The following is a 23,211-nucleotide window of genomic DNA, read 5'->3' as shown; positions in this document are numbered from 1 at the left end:
TTAGATGCAAACCCTAAGGCACTGTTGGAAAAAGGCACAGAACTAGCTACTGAAGTGTTTCTTCCAATACTGCCGTTCCTCCAAGAAACCACCCAAATAACAAGTCATCAAACCTTATATTGTGATAACAGATCAATTTTAATTCTAGCACCTGAAGCTATACAAGGGTATGCTTTATCAACTTCATGGGACTGTTGTACACATTTAATAAAGTGACAACTGTGCAATACCACTTAGTATCTCACAATCAGGAACATACTTTTGAATTGTTTAAACACAATCCACAGAATTAAAAACAAAATCAGAAGCCATCCACAGTTATACTAATTGTCAATTAAAAGTTTTACACTTACTACTTGATACAACAGCCAATACCCAGTATGGTGTCTCAAAAGTGACTTGAGTCTCATCCTGCTGTCATCTATGGAGAAGTTTTCTCGAGCAGATACGTGACTGGCCAGAGGTGGGCGCCACCAGGACCAGGACCAGAACGGCAAGTAAAGTTCTACCACAGTTTCCGTAGTTTTCTCTTTTTTTCTTTGTCAGTTAAAAGTGAACAGTGAGAATTAAATACTTATCTTTACATATACACAAGGTATGCTGTGAAAGCATATTTGCTTACAAACATATAAAAATACTTGTTAACTAGTTTGATAAGAAAATAATGTATAAAAGTATATAGCAAAAACATTAATCATCTCTGACCTCGGAAAGATCAATTCCATATTTTATATTACAAACAAAAACAGTTTTAATTTTTTTGAATCCCTTATCCACAAATACTTGAAAAGGAAGACAGACAGAAATTATTTATTTTTACTCTCGACATGGCTGTAAAAAGAGTTAACTTAAAAAACCAAGAACATTGAAATGCCTAAGTCCAGAATAAGTCCAAATATCTGGCCACATAGAACATTATTATCATCTTTAGGAGCGGAGCACTTAAAAAGGCTTCATACGCAGTTTCTAATGTATAAATACAATAGGCGTTTGGTATTTTGGCCATGGGAAAACAAAGGCTGTAGCATTGGTAAAGGTCTGAGATGTCTCACTTTTGTGAATTCAATTCAGTGTATTTAAGGTTAACTAAAGTTGACATTAAAATTTTTAGAGATAGGCAAAAATTCACATTTTAAAAAAACTCCTCACTTTTCTATTTAGAGTAATAATAGGAAATATGATTCCAGAAGTTAAAAGTTATTTCGCAACCTATGACTTCAGCTTGGCAAACAGCATAGGTTCCAAAACTGATTCATCCCTATTAAAATGTAAGCCCTTAAAAAAGAATGTGTCTGTGTATATAGATCAGTATTTTTAAGGAATCAGATAATCTTTGAAGCAGCCTTAGTGTTTCCTTTAAATCTGTCTTGAAATGACCATAGGATTAGCTTCACAAGAAAGGATTAGCCAGCTTCTTGGTCTAAGGCTACCACGGTGATCATTTGTCTAAGGCTAGAAAGGTACCAACATGATGTGATGTAAACCATAAAGAGAAAAGGAGAAGATGAGGGCTTTTCCTGGCAGTTGGTAGCTATAATTCAAGGGATTCTTAGAAAATGACACAATGGCAGCCTTTCTTGTCTTTTTCTTTCCGTGTTGGTTCTGGTGAAGGAGGACATTCCTGCTCTTGAAATTTCCTGTAAGACAGAAAAATCTACATATAATTGTCTTGCTGGTAATACTACAAATATATTATTTTTGGACAAGGCTAGCTTATGTGCTTATGCTTCTCAATGTTGAATTTCAACTAGGGAATCAAAGCAAATCTTTGAGGGGAAAAAGGGCACAAATATTTCAATACCAGCATAAGCAGAGCTGAGTTTCACTGATAGGTGAGTCCTGAATCAGACTGAGATACTGAACTCAGTGACCTCTAAGTTCCCTTCCCAATTTGAAATTTCATGACTATAAGGTATACTTGAGAATAAGAGTCCACTGGGGCGCCTGGGTGGCTTACTCAGTTAAGCATCCGACTCGTGGTTTCAGCTCAGCTCGTGATCTCCAGGTCATGGGTCAAGCCCCAAGTCTGGCTCTGAGTGCAGCATGAAGCCAGCTTCAGATTCTCTCTCCCTCTCTGTCCTGCTCACTCTCTCTCTCTCAAATAAACAAAATATTCTTAAAAATAAAGAAAGAATAAGCATCCACTGCTAGAGTAGAATATAAAGTACAAGATACGCAGTTCCTATGCTTGTTCTGCCACTTACTAGCCACAAGTCAGCACTAGACAAATCAGCTAACGTCTATGGAGCCTCAGTTTTTTAGAAGGCAATAATAAACTCTTCTTTCCACAGTTGCTATGAGGATCTAAGAAGCTCCTGTTATGTTTAAAGGCCTATCAGTGCCTGGCACAAAAAAGCCTCCTCTAGGGGCACCTGGCTGGCTCAGTAGGTAGAGACTCTTGATCTCGGGGTCGTAGTTCAAGCCCCATGCTGGACAGGGAGCCTACTAAAAGTAAAAATAAAATTAAACATTTTTTTTAAAAACTTCCTCTACCCACTCACTCCTCACTCCAGACTGACTGACAGATATGAATATAGATTCTAAGGATCAAAACCCAGGGCCAAATATTTCAAAAGGCACTAAAAGTGACATTAAGAAGGCACTGATTTGTGTGCACATAAAACCATGTTAAAATACACATAACAAGGGGCGCCTGGGTGGCTCAGTGGGTTAAGCCGCTGCCTTCGGCTCAGGTCATGATCTCAGGGTCCTGGGATCGAGCCCCGCATCGGGCTCTCTGCTCAGCAGGGAGCCTGCTTCCTCCTCTCTCTCTACCTGCCTCTCTGCCTGCTTGTGATCTCTCTCTGTCAAATAAATAAATAAAATCTTTTAAAAAAAAAATACACATAACAAAATTTAACATCTTACCCATTTTTAAGCATTCGGTTCAACAATATTAAATATATTCACAATGTGGTACAACCATCACCACCATTCACCTCCAGAACTCTTCTATCTTACAAAACAAACTCTGTACTCATTTAAAAATGGAACTCGTACTTTTAACAAACTACTAAGAAATAAAAAACTATAAACCTTACTTCTCTTTCTCTACAAAGAGAATGCCCATGCAAAGAGCTAAAAAAGCCCAGGAAGCCCATAGCGCAGATGCTGATTCCCCTCACACTCACAATTAACCCCAGCTCACTCCACATACCTGTCAGACAGAGACTAGCAGACCTAGAGAGCCCAGGGTGAAGTAGAGGCCAAGCCACCAAGGCTAAAAATAATCAAATTAAACCCCTCCCACTATAAAGCAACTCAATCTTTCTCACACAGTAAGCAACTCCAGGTGACCTCACCCATCACCTCAAGCTTCCTGGAACCATTAACACTTTCTGAACCACAGGGGCCCTCTAGTCCAGCAGACAGAAAACCCCTGGGTTATCTGAGATGTCACACTTCACCCCACGAACGGGAGGCCTGACTCTCCAGCACCTGGCTCACTGTCCACCTGGGAAGACGTGGGGACGGAGCAAAGCTGAAGAACACAGGCTCTGGAATCAGAGACACAGATTTGAGTCCCAGCCCTGCCGTTTAACGCCAAAACTCTGAGCAAGTTAACTCACCTCGATGTACCTGCTTTCCCATCCAAAAGTCAGGATAGATGAAAGTATTTAGCTTACTGGGTTGTGGTGAGCATTCAGTGTAGTGATACCCGTGAAGTATGAGGCACAGTGTCTGGCAGAGACTTCCACTCAAATGTCAGCTATTGTCCTCACTATCTTCACGCTATGGACACCTCTGGAAGTGGCACAGATTCTTCCCAAAATCTCTATGTGTACTCTCTCCTTCAATATAATTAAATTTGGTTTTATATGTAGGAAGTACCTAGTATACAGTATGTCCTTAATGAAAATCTGTAACATGCCTTGGGTGTCAACGCCTAGCACAGAAGTGCTTCTACATACAGCTTCCCTTCTTAAACGCTGAGTGGCAATTTCTTTCTCAGCTTATGGTTTTCAAAAGCACAGTGTGATTACCTGTTAAATCCCATAAATTAAAACAAACTTCCAACATGTGTCTCGCGTACCTTATAACCCGGACAAGTTCGTGGAAAGCTTGATCTACGTTCATCCTCATCTTGGCTGATGCCTCCATGTACGTTACCTTCAGCTGTCGTGCCAACTGCTGTCCTTCCTCCTGTGTTACCTGAAATCCCAAGAGTTGTATTTGAGGTCCAGAATTAAAAATCAGATCTGCTCCATCTAATCCTTGGCCATGCACTGCGTTGCTAATCCAGCCAGCAAGCTGAGCTGCTTTTTCGTAAGATAAACAGAGACTCAGGAGCTCAATACGAACCAGAGCCCGTCTCTGAAAAACAACTCACTGATGAAAATACTACCTGACAACAAGATCTCAGTCTGGTGGTCACTCAGCAAGTGTTAAATACAATGGTGATAAGTTCTGGGAAGGAAAAGTACAAGGTGCTGGCAGACTCTACCACCCTGCTGGGCAGATCAGGGAAAGCTTCCCTGAGGAATGACGTTTAAGTCAAGAACTAAATAAAGAGTAGGGAGTGCAGTGGGGTGGGCTAAGAAAGTATCCCTGACAAAAGATAGGGCAGGTGTAAGAGCCATGGGGGGGGCTGCCCTTTCCAAGTTCCAGGCACTACACGAAGTCTAGAAAAGCTTAAATACGAGAAGCCAAGAGAGAAAATAATAAAGAGGTGAGGATGGAGAGGACGGAAGCCTCGAGAGGCCACGGGTCTTCCTCATCTCTGCATTCCCCAGTAGCCGGTACACAGGACATGCTCAGTAAATCATATGAAAAATGAGCAATGATTACGATCACAGCGTCTTCCGCATGCTAGGATGTGAAGGGTGGCAGAACGAACATCCTAAAATGGTAGGGCAGAATAAGAAACATAAAATGACTGTGATGCCCTATACGTTTTCAGCGAAAAGGCTGAAAGTCATGACATTTACCAAAAACTGCTAAACTGCATCACATTTACATAGTGTGGCTGAAAACTATTTTTCCAAAACAGTGACTTTTATTGCTGTCATTACCACAGAAGTAAACACTCGCAGAGATGCTAGAAACTGCAGACTGGGGGAGAGGGTGGACTCAAGAACATTATCTCCCACAGAGAACCACATTTTTCTGGTCTTTTTTCAGTAAGGTACCTTCATCTCTACAAAAATAGGATCATGACTTGTATATTTATGTTATACCCTGGAACTATGTTAAACTCAATTATCTGGGTGCTCTTTCATAAATTCCATAGGCTTTTTTACAGGATCATGTTGTTTGCGACGAAAGTCAGTTTTATTGCCTCTTCTCTATTGTGGATGCCTTTCATTTCTTTTTTCTGGCCGGACCTCCCAGCCTAGCACATTCAGAGCCACGCCAGCAGCATTCAGTCCTTCCCCATGAAGCACACTGAATGGTGTAGGGCTTCACTGCACATGCCATTTATCACGTGAACAAAGTTCCTGCTATTCCATCTGTAAAGAGTTTTCAACAGGATGTTACATTTCTCAAATTTTTTTTTTCTTCACCTACTGAGATCATGATTTTTCCACATTAGTCTATTAACATGGTGAACTGTGTTGATTCATTTTTGCCTGCTAAGTCAACACTGCATTTCTGGAGTAAACCCCACTCACGTAATGGTGCACTGTCCTCTTCATATACATACTGTTAGATTCTATTTGCTAGAATTTTAAGAATTTCTTACATCTGCGTTCACAAGTATTATTGGACTATAGTCCTCTTACATCTTGGTCTGGCTTTGGTATCAGAGTACTGTTGGCTTCGTATGAGGAGTTGGAAAGAATCCTCTCATCATCAATTTCTGGAACACTTTCAGCAAAATCAGTTTGGCGTAATTCACCAGCAAATCCACCTGGGCCTGGGATCTTCTCTGAGGGAAGGTTTTTATAACCAGTTGAATTTATTTTATAGATACAGCACTATTTGGGTTATCTACTTGTTTTCTTGAATTTTGGTAGTATTTTAAGAAATATGACTATATCATCTAACTTGCTGAATTTATTGCTATAAAGTTTCTTTACAGTATGGTATTTCTTTATGGCACAGTATTTCTTTATATAGTATTTATTTTATTTTCAGTATCTGTAAGATCTGAAGTGATGGAATCTCTTCCATTACTAACACTGGTAATCTGTGCTTTGCTCCTTTTTCACCTGGTCATTCTGGCTAGATTTGTCACTTTGACTAATCTTCTAAAAACCAGATTTATCTTTCTATGGATTTTTTATTTTCAATTTCATTGATTTCCATTCTTCTTTATTTCCCTTCCTTAATTACTATGGTTTTAATTTGCTTTTTTCTTCTAGTTTAAGGTAGAAATTAGCCTTTGAATGGAGTCTTTTTCTTTTCTAATAATAACCACTTAATACTATAAATTTCTATTTTCTTCTTTGGTAGCATCCCAAATTTTGAAATGTTGTTTTAATTATAACTTGGTTCATAATACTTTATTAAATAATTTTCCTTTTGATCACTTCTTCGTACCAAGGGTGAGTTAAAAGTTTGTTGGTTTCTCCATATTTAGAGGTTTCCTAGATAGGTTTCTGTTACTGATTTCCAAGTTAATTCCACCATAGACAAGGAACATACCTGGTCTGACTAGAGTCCTTTTAAACTTACTGAGACTTGTTCTCATTTCAAAATAATGTGTATTCCACTGTAGTTGGGTGGAGCATTCACTAAGTGTCAGTTAGAGTAAGTTATTCGATAATGTTATTCAAGCCGCCAAGATCCTTACTGACTTTCTACTTAACTACTCAGAGCAGTGTTGAAATTCTGACTATGAGTATGTCAATTACTTGTTGCAGTGCTTTCAATGTTTGCTTTAAGAATTTCGAAGTTGTTGGGACACCTGGGTGGCTCAGTCGGTTAAGTTTCTGCCTTCGGCTCAGGTCATGATCCCAGCATCCTGGGGCTCAGGATCAAGGCCTGCATCCTGCTCCCTGCTCAGCGAGGAGCCTGCCTCTCCCTCTCCTTCACATGGTGCTCCCCTTGCTTGTGGGCACTCTTTCACTTTCTCAAATAAATAAATAAATAAATAAATAAATAAATAAAATCTTTTAAAAAAAGAATTTTGAAGTTGTTATTCAGTATATGAATGCTTAGGATTGTCATGTTCTCTTAACGAATAGTAATCTCTTCTTCATTATGAAACAATCCTCGTTACTCCTGGTCATCTTCTTTGCTCTGAAATGGCCTTAGGCTGATACTTACGTTTCATTTCAACCTGCTTTCCATTAGGATCAGCATGGTATATCTTATCCCACCCTTCACTTCTAACCTATTCACACCTTTACACTAAAAGTAGATTTCTTGTAGTGTCTCACTTTTTTATCCAATTTGATGATGTCTGCCTTTTAATTTAGATTCTCATATTGTTTACTGCTAATGTGATTACGGATACCATGGAGTCATCTTGAATTTTCTTTCCTATTCACCCTATTTGTTCTTTGATCTAACCCTTTTTCTGGGTTAACTGTATTGCTCTTAGGATTCCATTTTCTCTCCTTTGTTAGCTAATGAACTATGTATTAAGTGGTTTTTAAGGACTGCTTTAGAGATTATGATACACATTTTTCACTCATCACAGTCTAATTCAAATGCTTTACACCAATGCAAGTATCATGTAACAATCTTATTACAATAGTATGTTTCTTCCTTCTGCATTTTATTATTACCTTTTACCTCATAATAGGCAGTTACTATTTTTGCTTTAAAAATCCAATTATATTTTAAAGAGATTTAAATAACAATAAAAGTAATTTATATTTGCCCACACGACTATCATTTCTGGTGCTCATTTTTTTTTTTTTTTTTAATAGATTCAGATTGCCGTTTGGTATAATTTTCCTTCTTTTCATTTCTTGTAATGCAGGTCTGCTGGTAATGAATCCTCTCCCTTTTGTAGATCTGGGCTAAGTTTTTATTTCACCTTCATTTTTTAAAAATATTTTTATTGGCCATTTAATTTTAGATGATTTTCTTCTTTCAATACTTGAAAGATGTTGTGCCACTATCTTCCTCTCTCTTGTATCACTGCCCATGAGAAACCATGATGACTGCTGCCATCTTTAGCTCTGTTCCTATGATAATAGTTTGCTTTTCCTCTGGTTATCTTTCAGATTTTCTCTTTATCAGTGGTTTTAAACAATGTCATTAAAATGTGTGTGTCCTGTGGTAATTTTCCTCATATTTCTCAGGCTCAGGGTTTGCTGAGCTTCTTAGATTCATGTGTTTCACAGTTTTCTTCAAGTTTAGAAATTTTTCAGCTATTACTTCTGGCTGTTAATCCCAGCCAGGGTATTTTTCATCTCAGACATTGTAGTTTTAATTTCTGTAAGTCCAATTTTGATCTTTCTCCATCTTCCATGTTTCTACCTACTATATTCAATTTTCAGTGTTTTCTCTAGTTTCTTGAACATATGGAATATAGTCTTAAGAAATGTTTAAGGTATCTGTACACTAATTCTATCATCTGTGTCATTTCTGGGTCTGTTTCTATTCTTTGCTTTTCCTCCTTATTGTGAGTCATATTTTCTTGCTTCTTGCTTGGTTATTTTTAAGTGGATGGTTGGGTACTTAACTTTTATCTATTGAGTTCTAGAAAGTTTATATTCCCATAAATGTTCTTGAGATTTCTTCTGGGATGCACTTATTTGGAAAGTGTGATCTTTTTTGTTACATAGTACCTACAGAATAGATTTCATCCAGAGCTAATTCTGCCCTACTATTGCAACAAAATCCACCTGAGTACACTACCCAATAACCCAAGAATTACAAGGTTTCTCACTCTGGCTAACTAAATAGGAATTATTCCTAGCCCTATCTGAGCTCAAAGTGTTTTTCCCTTTAGTCTTTTAAGATAGTTCGTTCTTCCAGCGTAACATTCTATTTCCAAAATTCGGCCACCTCAATGCAGTTTATTAGTTTATTATATTAATATGTACATCTAATTATTACTTCATAATAGTGGATAACCTTGTTGTGCTCCAAAAGGGCAGCAGGTTCTGCACAGCACTGGTATACCCAAGTTTTTCTAAATTTTACACTTTCCTGCCTCTCTTCAAAATAGCTTATATACCATTAGGCCTATGGTTTTGAAATATAAATCAATCAAATCAAGCAAGCAATTAACAAGTAAGGAAGCCAAGTAAGAAAAGAAAGCTTCACAGAAACCAATTTAAATAGCAAATTCCTTTTTTAAATTGACATGGGAAATGCCTTCCTACAAAAATACCTCTGTGTTGTCACAAATTCTCTTCCTTCTTCCTGGGATGCCACCCCTTCTCTCCAAACTCTATACTCTTAGTTTGTTCCTTAATAACACTTCAAGACTTAAGCAATCAATAACTTCCCCGTGCCCATGAGGTTTTAGAACAATGCCCTGGAGTTCCCATCATGCCCTACAGTGACCAGTGACAAAACCCTAAACATACTATACCCCAATTCTCAGGTTCGCTCTCCCACTATCCCTATATCACATCCCTTGTAGCTAGGGAGTAAGGCATTATTTGTCTTTGTACATTCAGAGCCCAAAAGAGTGCATAGTCATTAACTAATAAAGATATATGGTAGGTAGAGTACGACCAATCAAGTAAGTAAATGAAAACATACAGGAAAAAAAAATAAAAATTAGTATTTGAGACAAGTCAATCAAGAATTACTTTATTAATATGACTTTGATTGGAAAAGGGAAATACATGTCCTTAAGAATTCTACTATTTGGAAGGGAAAAAAAAAAAGAATTCTGCTATTTGTCTTTCTGCTCATTTATTCTTTCAAAAGGTACCTTGCCCCATCCCTCCTTCATAATGTAATTCAGCTACAGAGAATGGCACATGACCCATCTATACATAGTAAGAAGAAGTAATTAATGACAGAGATGATAAAATAATCCCACTGCTAAGATTATTTACATGCTTCATTCATTTATTTTTAAAGCATGGTCTCCCATCACTGTCTCCTAGGAATCGAGGTCAGCAGAGTTTGTACATGCATTTCTGGTCAAGGAATCTCTAACCACATATAAAGCTGCTCTTGAGCTCACTGGTGTAGCATTATTTTAACTAAGAAACAGAAATAACATTGCTGCCACCAAAGCAAACAAAAATGCACAAAAAGAATATTGCAGGGAACAAAGAATACCGCATGTGTAGATAGAGAGCTACACTAATAAGGATTTCCTAGAGGTTCCCCAACCCAGAGAATTTTATAAAGGTACCAAATACTAAAGTTTATCTCCTGGATATTTTAACTTGGTAGGTCAGCACTACCCAAAAATGTTTTGTTTTAAACAAAAAAGGTGAATCTGATTGAAAAAATTCACAGATCTGCATTTGGGAACCTCCAGTGGTTTCACTTCAAAGGCACAAATAAGTATTAGAAGACATCCACAATAATGAGTTTATCTAGTACTATGTATTTCCAAATAGAGAAGAGCAAGATAAGAATGATGAGAGCAATTTTATTAAACTGGGTTTAGTAGGAATAGACCAAAACATTTGCAATGCTCACATAGATGTGTCTAGTTAATAAATAACCTAAGTTTGCAGAAGCAAAACGTGTTTTTATTTTCAAAAATATCGACTGTATAGAAAGAATCATCAAATTAATACATGGTTTGATTCACTGATGCCTTGAATCATTCATTCAGCAAATATCTATTGAGTACTTACCTTTGTTGTATGTGAAGGACAAAGCATGAACAAAACTAAATGGTGAAAACTGAGAAGCCCTCAGGCTGCTTATACTCAATGGTTTACAAATCTTTTAGATGCAGACAAGGTACAAACAGATAAGGCAAGAAGAGACCCTTAATACCACTGGGGGTTCGGGCAATGTCTTTTCCCTGGGAGGCTTATAGGGGCATACTATGGTCAAGGTACTAACAAACGGAGTGGGGGTTAGTACACTTAGGTATTATTCTAAGTATAATGGGTTCCCTTCTCACATTAACAGTAAGCCACTACCACCTAACAAGGGGGAAAGGAGATGGGGAAGCTAAGGTAAGCTGGGAGAGAAGAAAGAGTAAAAAACAAACAAAACAAAACAACAACAACAACAAAAAAGCAAAACAGTCTGTTTCTACACAGGGCTGAGTCAAAGGACAAGGAACCTGAAACTAGAGATATCACCAAGTCAACAATCCAAGCCCACATACTGCTGTATTAAATTTCAGATTCAGTGTGCTATCATATTTACCTACTTTAACATTTTAGTAAGCACAAACAAGTCATTTACTTATGTTTTCTTCCTACATCTCTGAAAGGATAAACAAAATGATCAAAGTATCTCTAAGGGGGTAGGTGCGTAGTAACATTAACCAAATTCTTTTTGTTTAATGTAAACTTCAGTGACTTTGTTCTTTCTGTTGCTCTGTCATTAGTGTCTAGAAAAAGGGTTCAATAAATATTGGATGGATAGATGGATGGATGGATGGATGGATGGATGGATGGAAGGAAGAAGCCAAATCTAGAGATAAAGAAGCCAGAAGAAAGTAACCAAAATCTCTTCTGGCTGATCTCCCTTCCCAGATGGGTTCAGAATCTCAGGAGCCAGTAGGAAGAATGCCCAGGGCTGACCCACAGATTCCAAAAACATGGAGAACTGGCATTTGTTATCTAGCTAGAAACTAGAAAAAGTCCACAAACGATTGTGTCTAAGACAAAGGCAGAAACAACGAACTGGGTCAATTAACAAGTCAGACTGGTTACTGAGTAAGAACGTTTTAGGGGTGATGACCAAAAAAGTAAGCATTTCTGAACAGGGGAAAGAAATCCTTATGGGATCCCTGTGGCCTGTCCAGGCTGTTGGTAAAACAAGGCAAGGTGCCAAGACATTCTGGACAACACCTTTACTTCTGAAGAGACTTTACAAAGGTAAAAAACCTTTAGCCATAGCACCTCAATTTCAAATGTGCTGTGCATGGCCCTCAAAGGCTGGGAAGTGAAGCATAATGGTCTTTATACACCCAGAGCCTTAGAAGAGGGTGTACCTGAGCCCTAAGACACCTGAGAGAGAGAAGGGAAGATCAGCAAAGGGAGAGGGGAGAGGCAAAGGTTCCACTGTCCCAGAGCTAAGTAAACACAGTGTTTCAAAAATGAGAGTGTGAGTAACTGTGTCAAATGTTACTGACATCTGCGTAAATTGTGACCTTGACTCAGGCACTGCATGCCTGGGGTCAGGGCAAGCAACAATGGCAGGAAAGAGAGGAGAGAGAGCAAGTGTAGATAACACTTTCAAGGAGTTCTGTGTGACAAGAAGCAGCAGAAAGGTACACAGAGAAGAATGTGAGATTAAGAACAAGCTTTTGCTATAGTTACAGATTGTTTTAAAGAGGAGAGCCACACTGGTGGGAACGATCATGCAGCAAAGGAATGGGAAAAACTGGAAGGGGACCCAGTGCCTACTAGAGAGGATGGGCACAGACAGGTGAACAGTTTATCCACCTAAATGGGGGAAGGCAGAATTGATGGGGGTACATGTGTATTTAGGTTAGTACATGTGGAGGTGGAAATGTGCAGAAATGTCTCAGTGAAATAGGAAAATATTACTCATCATCAGCTGAGAGTGAGGAAGGGGAAGAAAGTGCTGTCAGTTTAAGAATGAGAAAGTGAATAAGAATCGTGCAAACAAGTGGGAAATGAATGGGATGAGGGAAAGGCAGTAGGATTTGCAGCCAGCCAGCACCCAAGGCTCCCGTAAGTGCAGGAGCTGTGCCTGAGTGCAAGGGTGAAGAGGAGATGAAGCAGAAGCCAGGAATCCAGTTTTTCTCAGTGCCTATCCTTCAGAGAGCAGAATCTACAGGAATGAGTGAAAATTAAGCAGTCAGATCTCAGCTACTTGCTCTTCTCCCTTGGATACACACGTTTGAGCTTTCCATGTATACATAATTTATCGTGTATACAGTTTAAAGCAGAGAAATGAATATAGAAGAACTTACTCCAGGCCAACTGCTATCTTCAGGGTGATGGAAATATGAAACTTACCATTCCCTACATTGTTCCTTCTCATCACCTTTTTTATTTTACTCTGAGAATCTTTACTCTTCTTATAAAAAGGAAAAAACCTTAGATGAAAAATTTTATAAGCCCACTGTGTGAAACAAAGTCGAAGTGCCATAATACGTTGATGATCTGCAGACATAGGAAACTGTGGCACAAACATGCCATCTTCAGTAGAGAGATGACTTAGAAGTAACTCCTACGGACCCTCTGCCCTAGGACCATCACGGCAGGGCCTGTTTGGTCTGGGGGACATAGGATTCCCCACACTTCCTGACCTACCATCACCTACCCTACAGGAGACCTCCAACTCACCCCAGTCCTCCCACCTATTCTATTACTGGAGCTACGTACAACCATGGAAAGGTGTGAGAAAAACCTTTCCCATCATCAGGGCAGAAAGCACTCAGGGGTCGGGTAGAAGAGGTAGGGAGGGGAGCCTCTTGCTCACGGCAGAGCTACTTCGCAATTACTCCCAGATCCAGTGACATATAAAAGTGTTTCCAGTACTAGAAAGGACTGAGAAGATCACCAGACAGATTCTACTGGTAACTTTTAATAAATATAGTTAGGTTCAGAAACCCTGAAGGAAATGACCCTAAAAATAAAAAAATTCAAAAATAGACGGAATATCTACTCTTAAGGTTTAAGATGTGAACAATGCCATATTCTAAATTATTTCAAAAAGTTTATACTGGTTTGAAGTGAAGATCAAATTTTTTCACCTTAGGGGTGCCTGGGTGGCTCAATGGGTTAAGGCCTCTACCTTCTGCTCAGGTCATGATCCCAGGGTCCTAGGATCGAGCCCCGCAACGGGCTCTCCGCTCAGTGGTGAGCCTGCTTCCCCCACTCTCTCTCTGCCTGCCTCTCTGTCTACTCATGATCTCTGTCTGTCAAATAAATAAATAAAATCTTTAAAAAAAATTTTTTTTCACCTTAACTTCATAATAATTCAGATTTTAAAAAGACCTACCAGTAAAATTTATTCTACATCAAATATCACCAGTAAACATTTCTAAATCTTAGCATTGGAACAGTAATATTCTCTTAAGCCAACATTTTATTTTTTTTAATTTTTTTTTTTTTTAAGATTTTATTTATTTGACAGAGAGAGATCACAAGTAGGCAGAGAGGCAGGCAGAGAGAGAGGGGGAAGCAGGCTCCCCGCTGAGCAGAGAGCCCGATGTGGGGCTCGATCCCAGGACCCTGGGATCATGACCTGAGCCGAAGGCAGAGGCTTTAACCCACTGAGCCACCCAGGTGCCCCTTAAGCCAACATTTTAAACTTGGTATACCTTCAACAAAATTTTACAAATAGAGCACACAAAGTTTTGTATTAAATTACAGTTAACTACAAAATGGAAGGCTGTCCTCAGAGGTGTTCTCAACCCATTTTTCCAGATGTTTGCACTTTCAAACAAAATCTTAAAAAGTAACATAAAGCTATATAAAAACAGAAGACAATTTAAATACCAGCAAAAATTAAGAAACAACTTAAACAATTACATTTCCAGATGTAATTTTTAGAGGCTAAACCCTGAAATGAAATAAAAAGACACAAAAAGAAACCCTAAGTGACGGGAGAGCCTGCACTAATTTACATCGGACCTTGTTCTGCTCGCCCACAAAAATATGAGTGGACAATATATACTCCAAATTTTAAAAATTAAATGTGAAATAAGTGGGTAAAGAAACAAGTGAGTATCATCTAGCCTACAACTAAATACTAAAAATCTTCTTCCCTTAGAGGTTACTGGTGTTAGATCCTGCCAGTGCAAAGAATGAACAGAATATTCCGTCACTGATGGAACTCAGGGAAAACCCAAATATTGTCATTCAGGTCAAAGCTATTCTCTAAATGAAAGTAATTTAGCATTAACACTGAAAAAACTTGGCCTGTAATAAAGGATAACTTTAAGATGACCTAACCGAATTAAAGTTTTGGAGATTATCCAAGAAATTATAACATGTGAACGGAGCTAGTACAAATACTCACAGGTTTACAGGGTCCACTGAAGTTCTGTGTAAATATGTATGAGAATTTGATATCCCCAGATCTAGTGTGCCACGGTCAGCAGGTTTTCTGATCATGGCACTTTCAGTAGTTTCATGAAACACATCTGTTCACCAATTCATCTTTTTGTGATTATCAACAATGGGATTCCCAGCAGCAACATTCCTTCTCACCTGTCTTTGATGATCCAGATCTGCTTTATTACCAATTAAAATCATTGGAAACTCATCACGATCCTTCACTCTGAGAATCTGTCTTTGAAACTTATAGATTTCTTCGAAACTAAAACAGAAACAGACAAATCAATTTGCTCAAATATCAGAACGTGGCTAGTCTCACACCCCATTTAGTATCTCATTACTTTATCTTTTTCTCTAAAAACAAGAAGTCCAAATTCAATAAAATAGTGATCTAGGCATGAACAGAAGATCTGTATTTTAATACTGGTACAAACCTGCCTCGATCTGTGACTGAAAAGACCAACAGGAAACCCTCGCCAGTTCTCATATACTGTTCTCTCATAGCTCCGAACTCTTCTTGTCCTGCTGTATCCAGAACTAAAGAGAAAACAATACATGTAACCGTGTTCATGTTTTCATCTCATACATGGCTTCCCCACAAGGGCAGGCCCAATTAATGTGGGTCCTTCAGAGCACATCATACATAGTGTAATAAAGACATGGAATTCTCCTCATAGCACTCTATTCCCGACACTAGAAACACACATATCTCACAGCAGACAGCTTCAGAGTCATCTTCATCAGTACGGGTTGATTTTGTAGCTAGAATACATTAGCATACCAATTACAAGGTTAAAAATACCGAATACATCTAGGCAGATGGAGTCAGATCACCTCTGAAGTCACTTGAATGTTTTATCTCCTCCATGGAAAGAACGGAAAAAGATACCTGTAAATTCACGAAAGAAATCTTGGTCTACTCCCCACAAACACCACACTTACAGTGCAGGTGCTAATGCACCTCTTGATCTCTGGGAATGAAAGAATCGTGTCAATTAAAAGAACAGGACTATCTTTTGTGCAGACTTGGGAGTGCGTGACCAAGCACAAAACCCTATTTGCTGCCGCCTCTGTGCTAAAAATTCCAAGCAAGTTAACAAATATTCAATCTTTTCTATATTTACTTCACCCATTTTAACATTTGCGGGAAAGCAGGAAGAGCTGAAACTTCATGTTTTTTTCCCAAATGTCCCTCAAAATACAACTTCAACAAGCTACAATGACAAGATTAATTTCACCAGCACAAGGTCAACATAATTACTGTTTCATATTACATTTACTGAGAAATATTTAAATATCCTAAAATGCTGATGCATCAATCAAAACTAATGAAGGAGGTGGGCTTGTGTTCAACACCACCTATGATATTTCCATTGTAGTGTGCAACTAGCAAAATGCCCAAGCTTACTTTTTAAAAACAGGCTATCGAACTATCAAATAAAGGCAGATCACTTACTATCTAGCCGGGCTGCTCTGTCGTCTATCACACACTGCTTTGTGTAGGAATCTTCAATGGTTGGGTCATAATCCGTTACAAAATAGGACTGTAAGAAAAATAATCTTTGTTTTAAATTTATGTTTACTTGCCTATCCAAGTACCAGTGTAACTTTATCAAATCCCACTTATCCAGAGTTAACAATGATATCTGCATTGTATTAAGGTTTATCCCACTATGTTGGCTTCCCACACAATGAAATCTATTCAGAGCAGCTTCCAAGTAGAGAAAAGGTACTAAATATCTCTGAATTTTCCTATCTGATATATGCAAGAAGACTGCCAAAGACCTACTACAGTTTTTTTCATAATTACATACAATAATTTTTTCATAATTATATACAATAATTTTTTCATAATTATATATACCCAAGATAATATATATCTAGATCTCATGTTCTTCCAAATCTAGAAAAATAGACAGTTATAACCCAGGTCTATTTGCAACCCAGTTGTAAGCATCAGTCCTGAGAACAAAGCAGTCTGAAATAAAGGGAGACAAGAAATAGGGATCTGGAAGATTCCATGCCTCATGTTCATTTCTCCCCTTTTTCCTCACATCTTGTCTTTTTCCCATTCAGCTGCCTTGGGTATTATAAGAAAATGGGATTTCAGAAATTGTTTTTGGTAGGGATCTCAAACTTATTCTTTCACTGATATTTTTGTGGGTTTTTTCATCTCAACTTCTATTTCTGTCTTCTTTGGTTAGCAAAGCCTCCAAACTGTTATCTTCTGCAATCATCACCAGAGGAAAGGACAGTTAAGGCAGCAGAGTAAGAAGGGAAGAATCTCAGTGAGCCAGTTAAAAATGTTTGTGTATTATACTTCACAATTTCTTTAAAGGTTTTAAAAAGAAAACAATGGCAAAAATAAGAATCTGAGAGAACTTATTCCCGCTTCTGAAGAAGGACACTAACTGGGACACTGACATCATCCTTCTTTTGTTCTGAGCATCTCCTATGCTCTCCCCTCTTGACTGACTTCCTCAAAGCCTACTTTCCCACTGGCTCATTACCAAATGCAAGGGAATGACTTAGAGGAAGGCAGCTTGATGCTGAGAACCAGAGCCAAAAGGATTCAACCATTCTTCAGGCAAGGCTTCCTAGCAACTGGACCTGCTGGCTCCAGGGACACAGCATTCTTTTTTTTTTTTTTTTTTTAATTTATTTGACAGAGAGAGATCACAAGCAGGCAGAGAGGCAGGCAGAGAGAGAGGAGGAAGCAGGCTCCCCGCTGAGCAGAGAGCCCGATGCGGGGCTCGATCCCAGGACCCTGAGATCATGACCTGAGCCAAAGGCAGCAGCTTAACCCACTGAGCCACCCAGGCGCCCGGCGGGACACAGCATTCTTAAGTGACAACCCTCCCTCCTCCCCCAGCATGTATCACAAACACCATAAAGCTACTCAGAAGTAGGCACTCCGAACAGACAGTAAAGAAACCCCTGGATGGGGAACTGGGGAGAGGATACTGATCTCCTTGCTACTATGACTTCATAAATTTTATGTTTGAAGGACACTTTCCACATTTTGTTTATATTTTAGGATTAACTTTAATCACAGAATTCAGTATCCATAATCCTATTTCCTTTTGGATGGTTTCACTGAAATGCGTGATTTTTCAAACAAAGGCTGTAAAAGAAACATTTACCAACAGGAGCAGCTTTGAGTAGAAAACCATCTCCATTACCACCCCATCCTTAAAAATTAAGAGACACCAAAGCAATACTAAACTTCTTTTTTGGCACCCACATCTCTTCAAAAAGTGATACAACTGGCAATATCTTTGTACACAGTATTCTAAACAACTTAAAACTATAGTCTTTCCCCCAAGCAAGTCGGATAACCATATTGTTTATATCTTTTTAAGATTAGTTTCCTGAAACGTGTTTCTCGGCAGAAATCGGATACTTCCTGGCATGCTTTCATCTTGTAAAACCTGAAATTCATTGACTACTCCCAGTTTATACCTAAATGTGCTAAAATGTCCTGCACTGTCCCTCTCACTTTCTCTGAAAAAAATGAATATTAAATACATTGTAGTTATGCATAAGAAATTCGTTCGATGTGACTTTTTTTTTGTACTGTGAGACAGAATTAAGACATTAACATATATAAGACGATAATTGAGTTTAAGCAACTTTGAGGGCCATTAAAATAAATTATTTTTCCTTTTAGAGGCTATGGAAGTTTCACATTTTCTTTGTCCCTCTTAGCTCTTGAAACGTGATCTTTTTTCTTTTTTTTTTAAGATTTTATTTATTTATTTGACAGAGAGAGATCACAAGCAGGCAGAGAGGCAGGCAGAGAGAAGAGAGGAGGAAGCGGGCTCCCTGCTGCACAGAGAGCCCAATGCGGGACTCGATCCCAGGACCCTGAGATCATGACCTGAGCCGAAGGCAAAGGCTTTAACCCACTGAGCCACCCAGGTGCCCCCCGCTCTTTTTTTTAAGAGAGGGAGAGAGATGGGGAAGTAGAGAATCCCAAGAGGGCTCCACATCCAGCACAGAGCCATACGAAGACACGGGGGTTCGAGCTCACGACCCTAAGGTCATGATCTGAGCTGAAATCGAGTTGGCCTCTTATTTTTTTTTTAAGATTTTATTTATTTGACAGTGAGAGTGAGAGTGAGAGAGAGAGAGAGAGAGCACAAGTAGGGGGAGCAGGCAGAGAGAGAAACAGACTCCCCACTAGTAGGGAGCCTGATGTGGGGCTCAATCCCAGGACCACAGGATCATGACCCGAGCCAAAGGCAGACACTTAACAAGTGAACCACCCAGGCACCCCAACATAATCTTTTTTAAATTTTTTTTAAGATTTTATTTATTTATTTGACAGAGAGAGAGATCACAAGTAGGCAGAGAGGCAGGCAGAGAGAGAGGAGGAAACAGGCTCCCCGCTGAGCAGAGAGTCTGACGTGGGGCTCAATCCCAGGACCCTGAGATCATGACCTGAGCTGAAAGCAGAGGCTTAACCCACTGAGCCACCCGGGTGCCCTCACACCCCAACATAATCTTAATGTTGTAAGAATTTTGCCATTTTGCTAACTAACACGGGCACACACTTATTCCACCGACATTTTTAAGACAAACTAATTGCTGGAATTTCTGGATATTTAGGTCCATATTTCATCTTCATTGTGTCTTGCTTTCAAAATATGTCTGTAGGGACCATCATTTTGTTGCTATATATTGATTTTAGGAAGCCAGAAAGCATCTTCCTCCCTCATAAAAATCCATCCAAATAACAATGCTCCAGGGCCTGACTGACACAGAATCCAAGACCCCCTTCTCTCATAATGCCTGTAAGCCACAGATCAGAATGAGCCTAAAAAGAGCATTCTTCATTGCAGTTAGCAAATATAATCATCAGGTCCCGCCGCAAAGACATAACGTTTCTGTTACTTAAACCTAGGAACCAGATATTAAAGGCAGCAAATTACCAACAAGAAATCAGTCTCTAGTGATGGTCAGTCCTAGATTTGATACGAACTCTGCTACCTTCTAGCTGTAGAACCTGAGACAAGTTACTTTACCTTTCTAACCTTTAACATCTGCAAAACAAGACAGTAACAAACCCTCCTGGGCCAGATAATTTCAAAATTTAATGGTTCCCTGCTGTTTACAGGATTCAGTGCTTTCTTTACACAGCATGCAAAGCCTCTAGTTTGATCCATACTGTTCACCATAAGAAGCCTTATTTTTCACCACTTGAAATCCTCAGCCAATTGCTCTTGCTCTCCTGGTTTCGTTAGTTTTGTTGACAAGTATTTAGAGAGCATCATGGAGACAAGGCCAAACATTCACAGATCCCCACTGCTTGTTACACTACATACAGTGCTGGGATTAGGGGTTTGGGGAGCAGGGAGTGGAAAATACACTGGCCAAGAAACTGCAACAGCAAGAAATGCCTATATCATGCTAGTTCAGAAGGCAACAAAATTTAGGTGGCTTAAAGACTGCAGTCATGTACAGGAACTATGTGCACATTCACTTATAAACACAGTCCAGCAATATGCCAGAAAAAAGTCTCCGTCCTGAGACTGAAGAAGTTGCCAACCATAGTCCAGAAAGGATATTCTATAGCAGAAAGCAAGAAAAAAAAATAGTAGGCACAGTATCGCATAACAGAAGGCAGTAGAGAACACACTGAAAGGGGAAGAAGAGCAGAGAGAAAGTACTTTGTTTTCTTGGTATCACAGAAAAGGATGCATGGAGGAGGACCCTGGCCAGAAACAAAGGGAATGCCTGCTTTCAAAGGGCAGGATGCCTTCCAGGTAGTACGAAGGGCAAATGGACATAAGTCTCCTTAAGGTTGTTAAGATTTATGGAGAAAAGTTTAGGATTAGGGAAGCTACCTCCATTCAGACAGGAGTCAATTTCCCCTTGATAAAATCTGGTCTGGGTAAGGTTGTCAAAAGCCCTTAATAATGTCAAGAGCATTATGCTGTGATGGCAGGAATAGTATTCCTGATTATACGCCACTAGATTGCACAAGAGGAATTCTGCTCGGCCTAAGAGAACTGCCAGCTCACTATCTTCCCATTCAAAGAAGCTGCCTTAAGGAAGAAAAGAAGGGGGAAGGACAGGAAAGAGAATGAGCTGAGGCCACTTCTGCATTTAGGGGGCAGGAGTGAAAGCCCACTTTCTCCTGACCCCCTGCTACCGATGAAAGTGTAGTTCCCAAGCACTGCCACAGAGCGGAGCCTGGTCTACACAATGGGATGGGTAATTTACAGGAGATCTGTGAAAATTCTGTAAATCCAGCACATTGGTTAAGTTTACTGCCCTTGCATATAAAAAGGATGGGAAGCTAGATCTAAGGTGCCATTGGGGAGTTGTAAACAAATGAAAGGGCATTTCTAAGCATAGTGCCATTCTCAGGAGAGTCTCAGGAGTCCTCTAAAAACATGGGGTACAGAAAGGAAAGGAAGACTTTCTTTTATTAACATCTAGTTCAGCTCAACCTTCTTCCCACACATTATATACAGAATCCACATCATGAAATATTCTAGATACAGAATTCTGTGGTTCTCTGCTCCCTTCCATTTCAAGTCAGTATTTTCTATTCTTAATTCTATCCACAAAACTTGTATAATGTTTTTAAAATCATGATAAAATAAACCAAAACAGGAGGTTTCATAAGGGCTCATTTTCTTATAAAGCCTTTGCTGGAGGCAGCACAAGGAAAAGAAGATGTGTATGGGCACCAGAGTCTGAGAAACCTGAAATTCAAACCCAGATGCCATTTCCACTTTCTAGCTGTTTTGAGTCCTTGGGGCAACTGATTTAACATCTCTAAAGCCCATTTCTCAACAGAAAGGGTAAGTGCAGGGATAATTTAAGGAGGGCATGTCCCAGTGCCCACTTTAGATGGGGCTCTGGAGGATCATGGGAAAAAAAGAAACCTTCCAGAGAGAAGTTGGGGGGGGGGGGGCGAGAAAGCAGACCAGAGGGACGGAAGAGCTGGGGTCGCCAGTGAGTGCCGTGGATGCCAGGTTCTCGGCAGGCTAGGAGTGTCTGCTGAGCTTATGCAGCTTCATCCCACCACCATGTCCTAGCGTGCAGGGCCTCTGGGGAGGCAGTGCAGTGGAGTGGAAAGAGCCTGAGATGAAAGTCAGACAGACCAGAGTACAGCGCTCTACTTTTACTACCTACCTGTGGCAAATTAGAGCATCTCATCTTCCAGGTAGTCATGCACAGTGTCCCTCTTTAGAAGGTTTTAACCTGGTTCCATCCAGAAGCTCAAGGAAACACTACTGTCTTCTGAAGTGCAGATTCCTAACTATGTAGCCATGTTCTTTTCTGCTCTGCTAGGGACCCACAGATTCACATACTATTGCTCATACTCTACCAAACACCAGGGGATACATGTTAAGTTCTCAGAATGATTCTACTAAAGCCTCCCCTTCATTTGGCTTCACTGAAAGGGACTTAAGAGAAGTATCTTCCTCTCCAGAAGCTGTGTGTGGAGATGGGGAAAGACACGGAACATACCACATACTAACAGTTCTCTCCAAAAAATCCTTGTCTTAGAACCCTTATCTCTCCACACTTTTACTTCCTGGAGATAAGGTATGGGTGAAACGTGCAAAACCAATTTAAGGCCACCCTCCATGCAAGTCCTTGAAATAGGAGTATAACTTGGTAACTACTGCTTTATTCTCAGCCTCCGAGCTTCAAGAGAAAATAAAATAGGTTAGAGTTCCAGTTAAAGCCCTATTACATACTTCCAACTAGATCTGATATATCCACAGCGTAGTTCATGCTTCTTAGAACTTCTTTGAGTTAAGCAAGATACCCTGTACATAGTTAGAACCTTAAAATACTGGCCATTAGGAAAGCCCGTCATTCAGAAGATTGTACTGAGAGGTCAGAAATTGATTTCCCAGAGCACAATGAGGACCTGGTTAGCCATCCATCAGTAGCCTCTATCTGCTAACACAAGAGCAGTGCAAATTCCTCTGGTAACACTAGAGAAGGCTGTAGCAACTTCAGGCAGCTGAGGCCAGAGTCAGGCTCTTCCTGGTGTCACTTTTTAATAGCAGCTGTCAAGTCACAGAGAACCTTTGTTCCCTGCAACACCCTCCCTTATTGTTATGTCAAACGTTTCCAATATGCCTGATATTCCTTCAGGCAAGGACAGTTCTTCCTGACTGAAATTAGTATTTCATTTCATCTAACA

The 23,211-nt window shown here is 39.6% G+C and overlaps 1 protein-coding gene across 2 annotated transcripts in view; it reads right to left on the bottom strand.

Annotated features, from left to right (window-relative positions):
* Nucleotides 1-1,468: 1,468 nt before the first annotated feature.
* The window catches only part of LOC111159398 (RAS related 2), a 70,702-nt gene continuing 48,959 nt past the window's right edge, over nucleotides 1,469-23,211 (bottom strand). For both annotated transcript variants that reach the window (XM_022521822.1, XM_022521821.1), the window contains exons 2-6: nucleotides 16,492-16,579; nucleotides 15,470-15,572; nucleotides 15,189-15,297; nucleotides 4,034-4,152; nucleotides 1,469-1,637 (exon numbers count right to left, since the gene is read on the bottom strand). In XM_022521822.1, the coding sequence (XP_022377530.1) occupies nucleotides 1,550-1,637; nucleotides 4,034-4,152; nucleotides 15,189-15,297; nucleotides 15,470-15,572; nucleotides 16,492-16,579 (507 nt within the window). In that variant the 3' untranslated portion in view covers nucleotides 1,469-1,549. The remainder of the gene's footprint in view (nucleotides 1,638-4,033; nucleotides 4,153-15,188; nucleotides 15,298-15,469; nucleotides 15,573-16,491; nucleotides 16,580-23,211) is intronic.

The sequence above is a fragment of the Enhydra lutris genome, unplaced genomic scaffold (genome assembly GCF_002288905.1).
Source record: "Enhydra lutris kenyoni isolate GAN:26980312 unplaced genomic scaffold, ASM228890v2 scaffoldscaffold68, whole genome shotgun sequence".
NCBI classification, from domain to species: Eukaryota; Metazoa; Chordata; class Mammalia; order Carnivora; family Mustelidae; genus Enhydra; species Enhydra lutris.
This window is presented reverse-complemented; position numbering and strand designations above follow the sequence as displayed.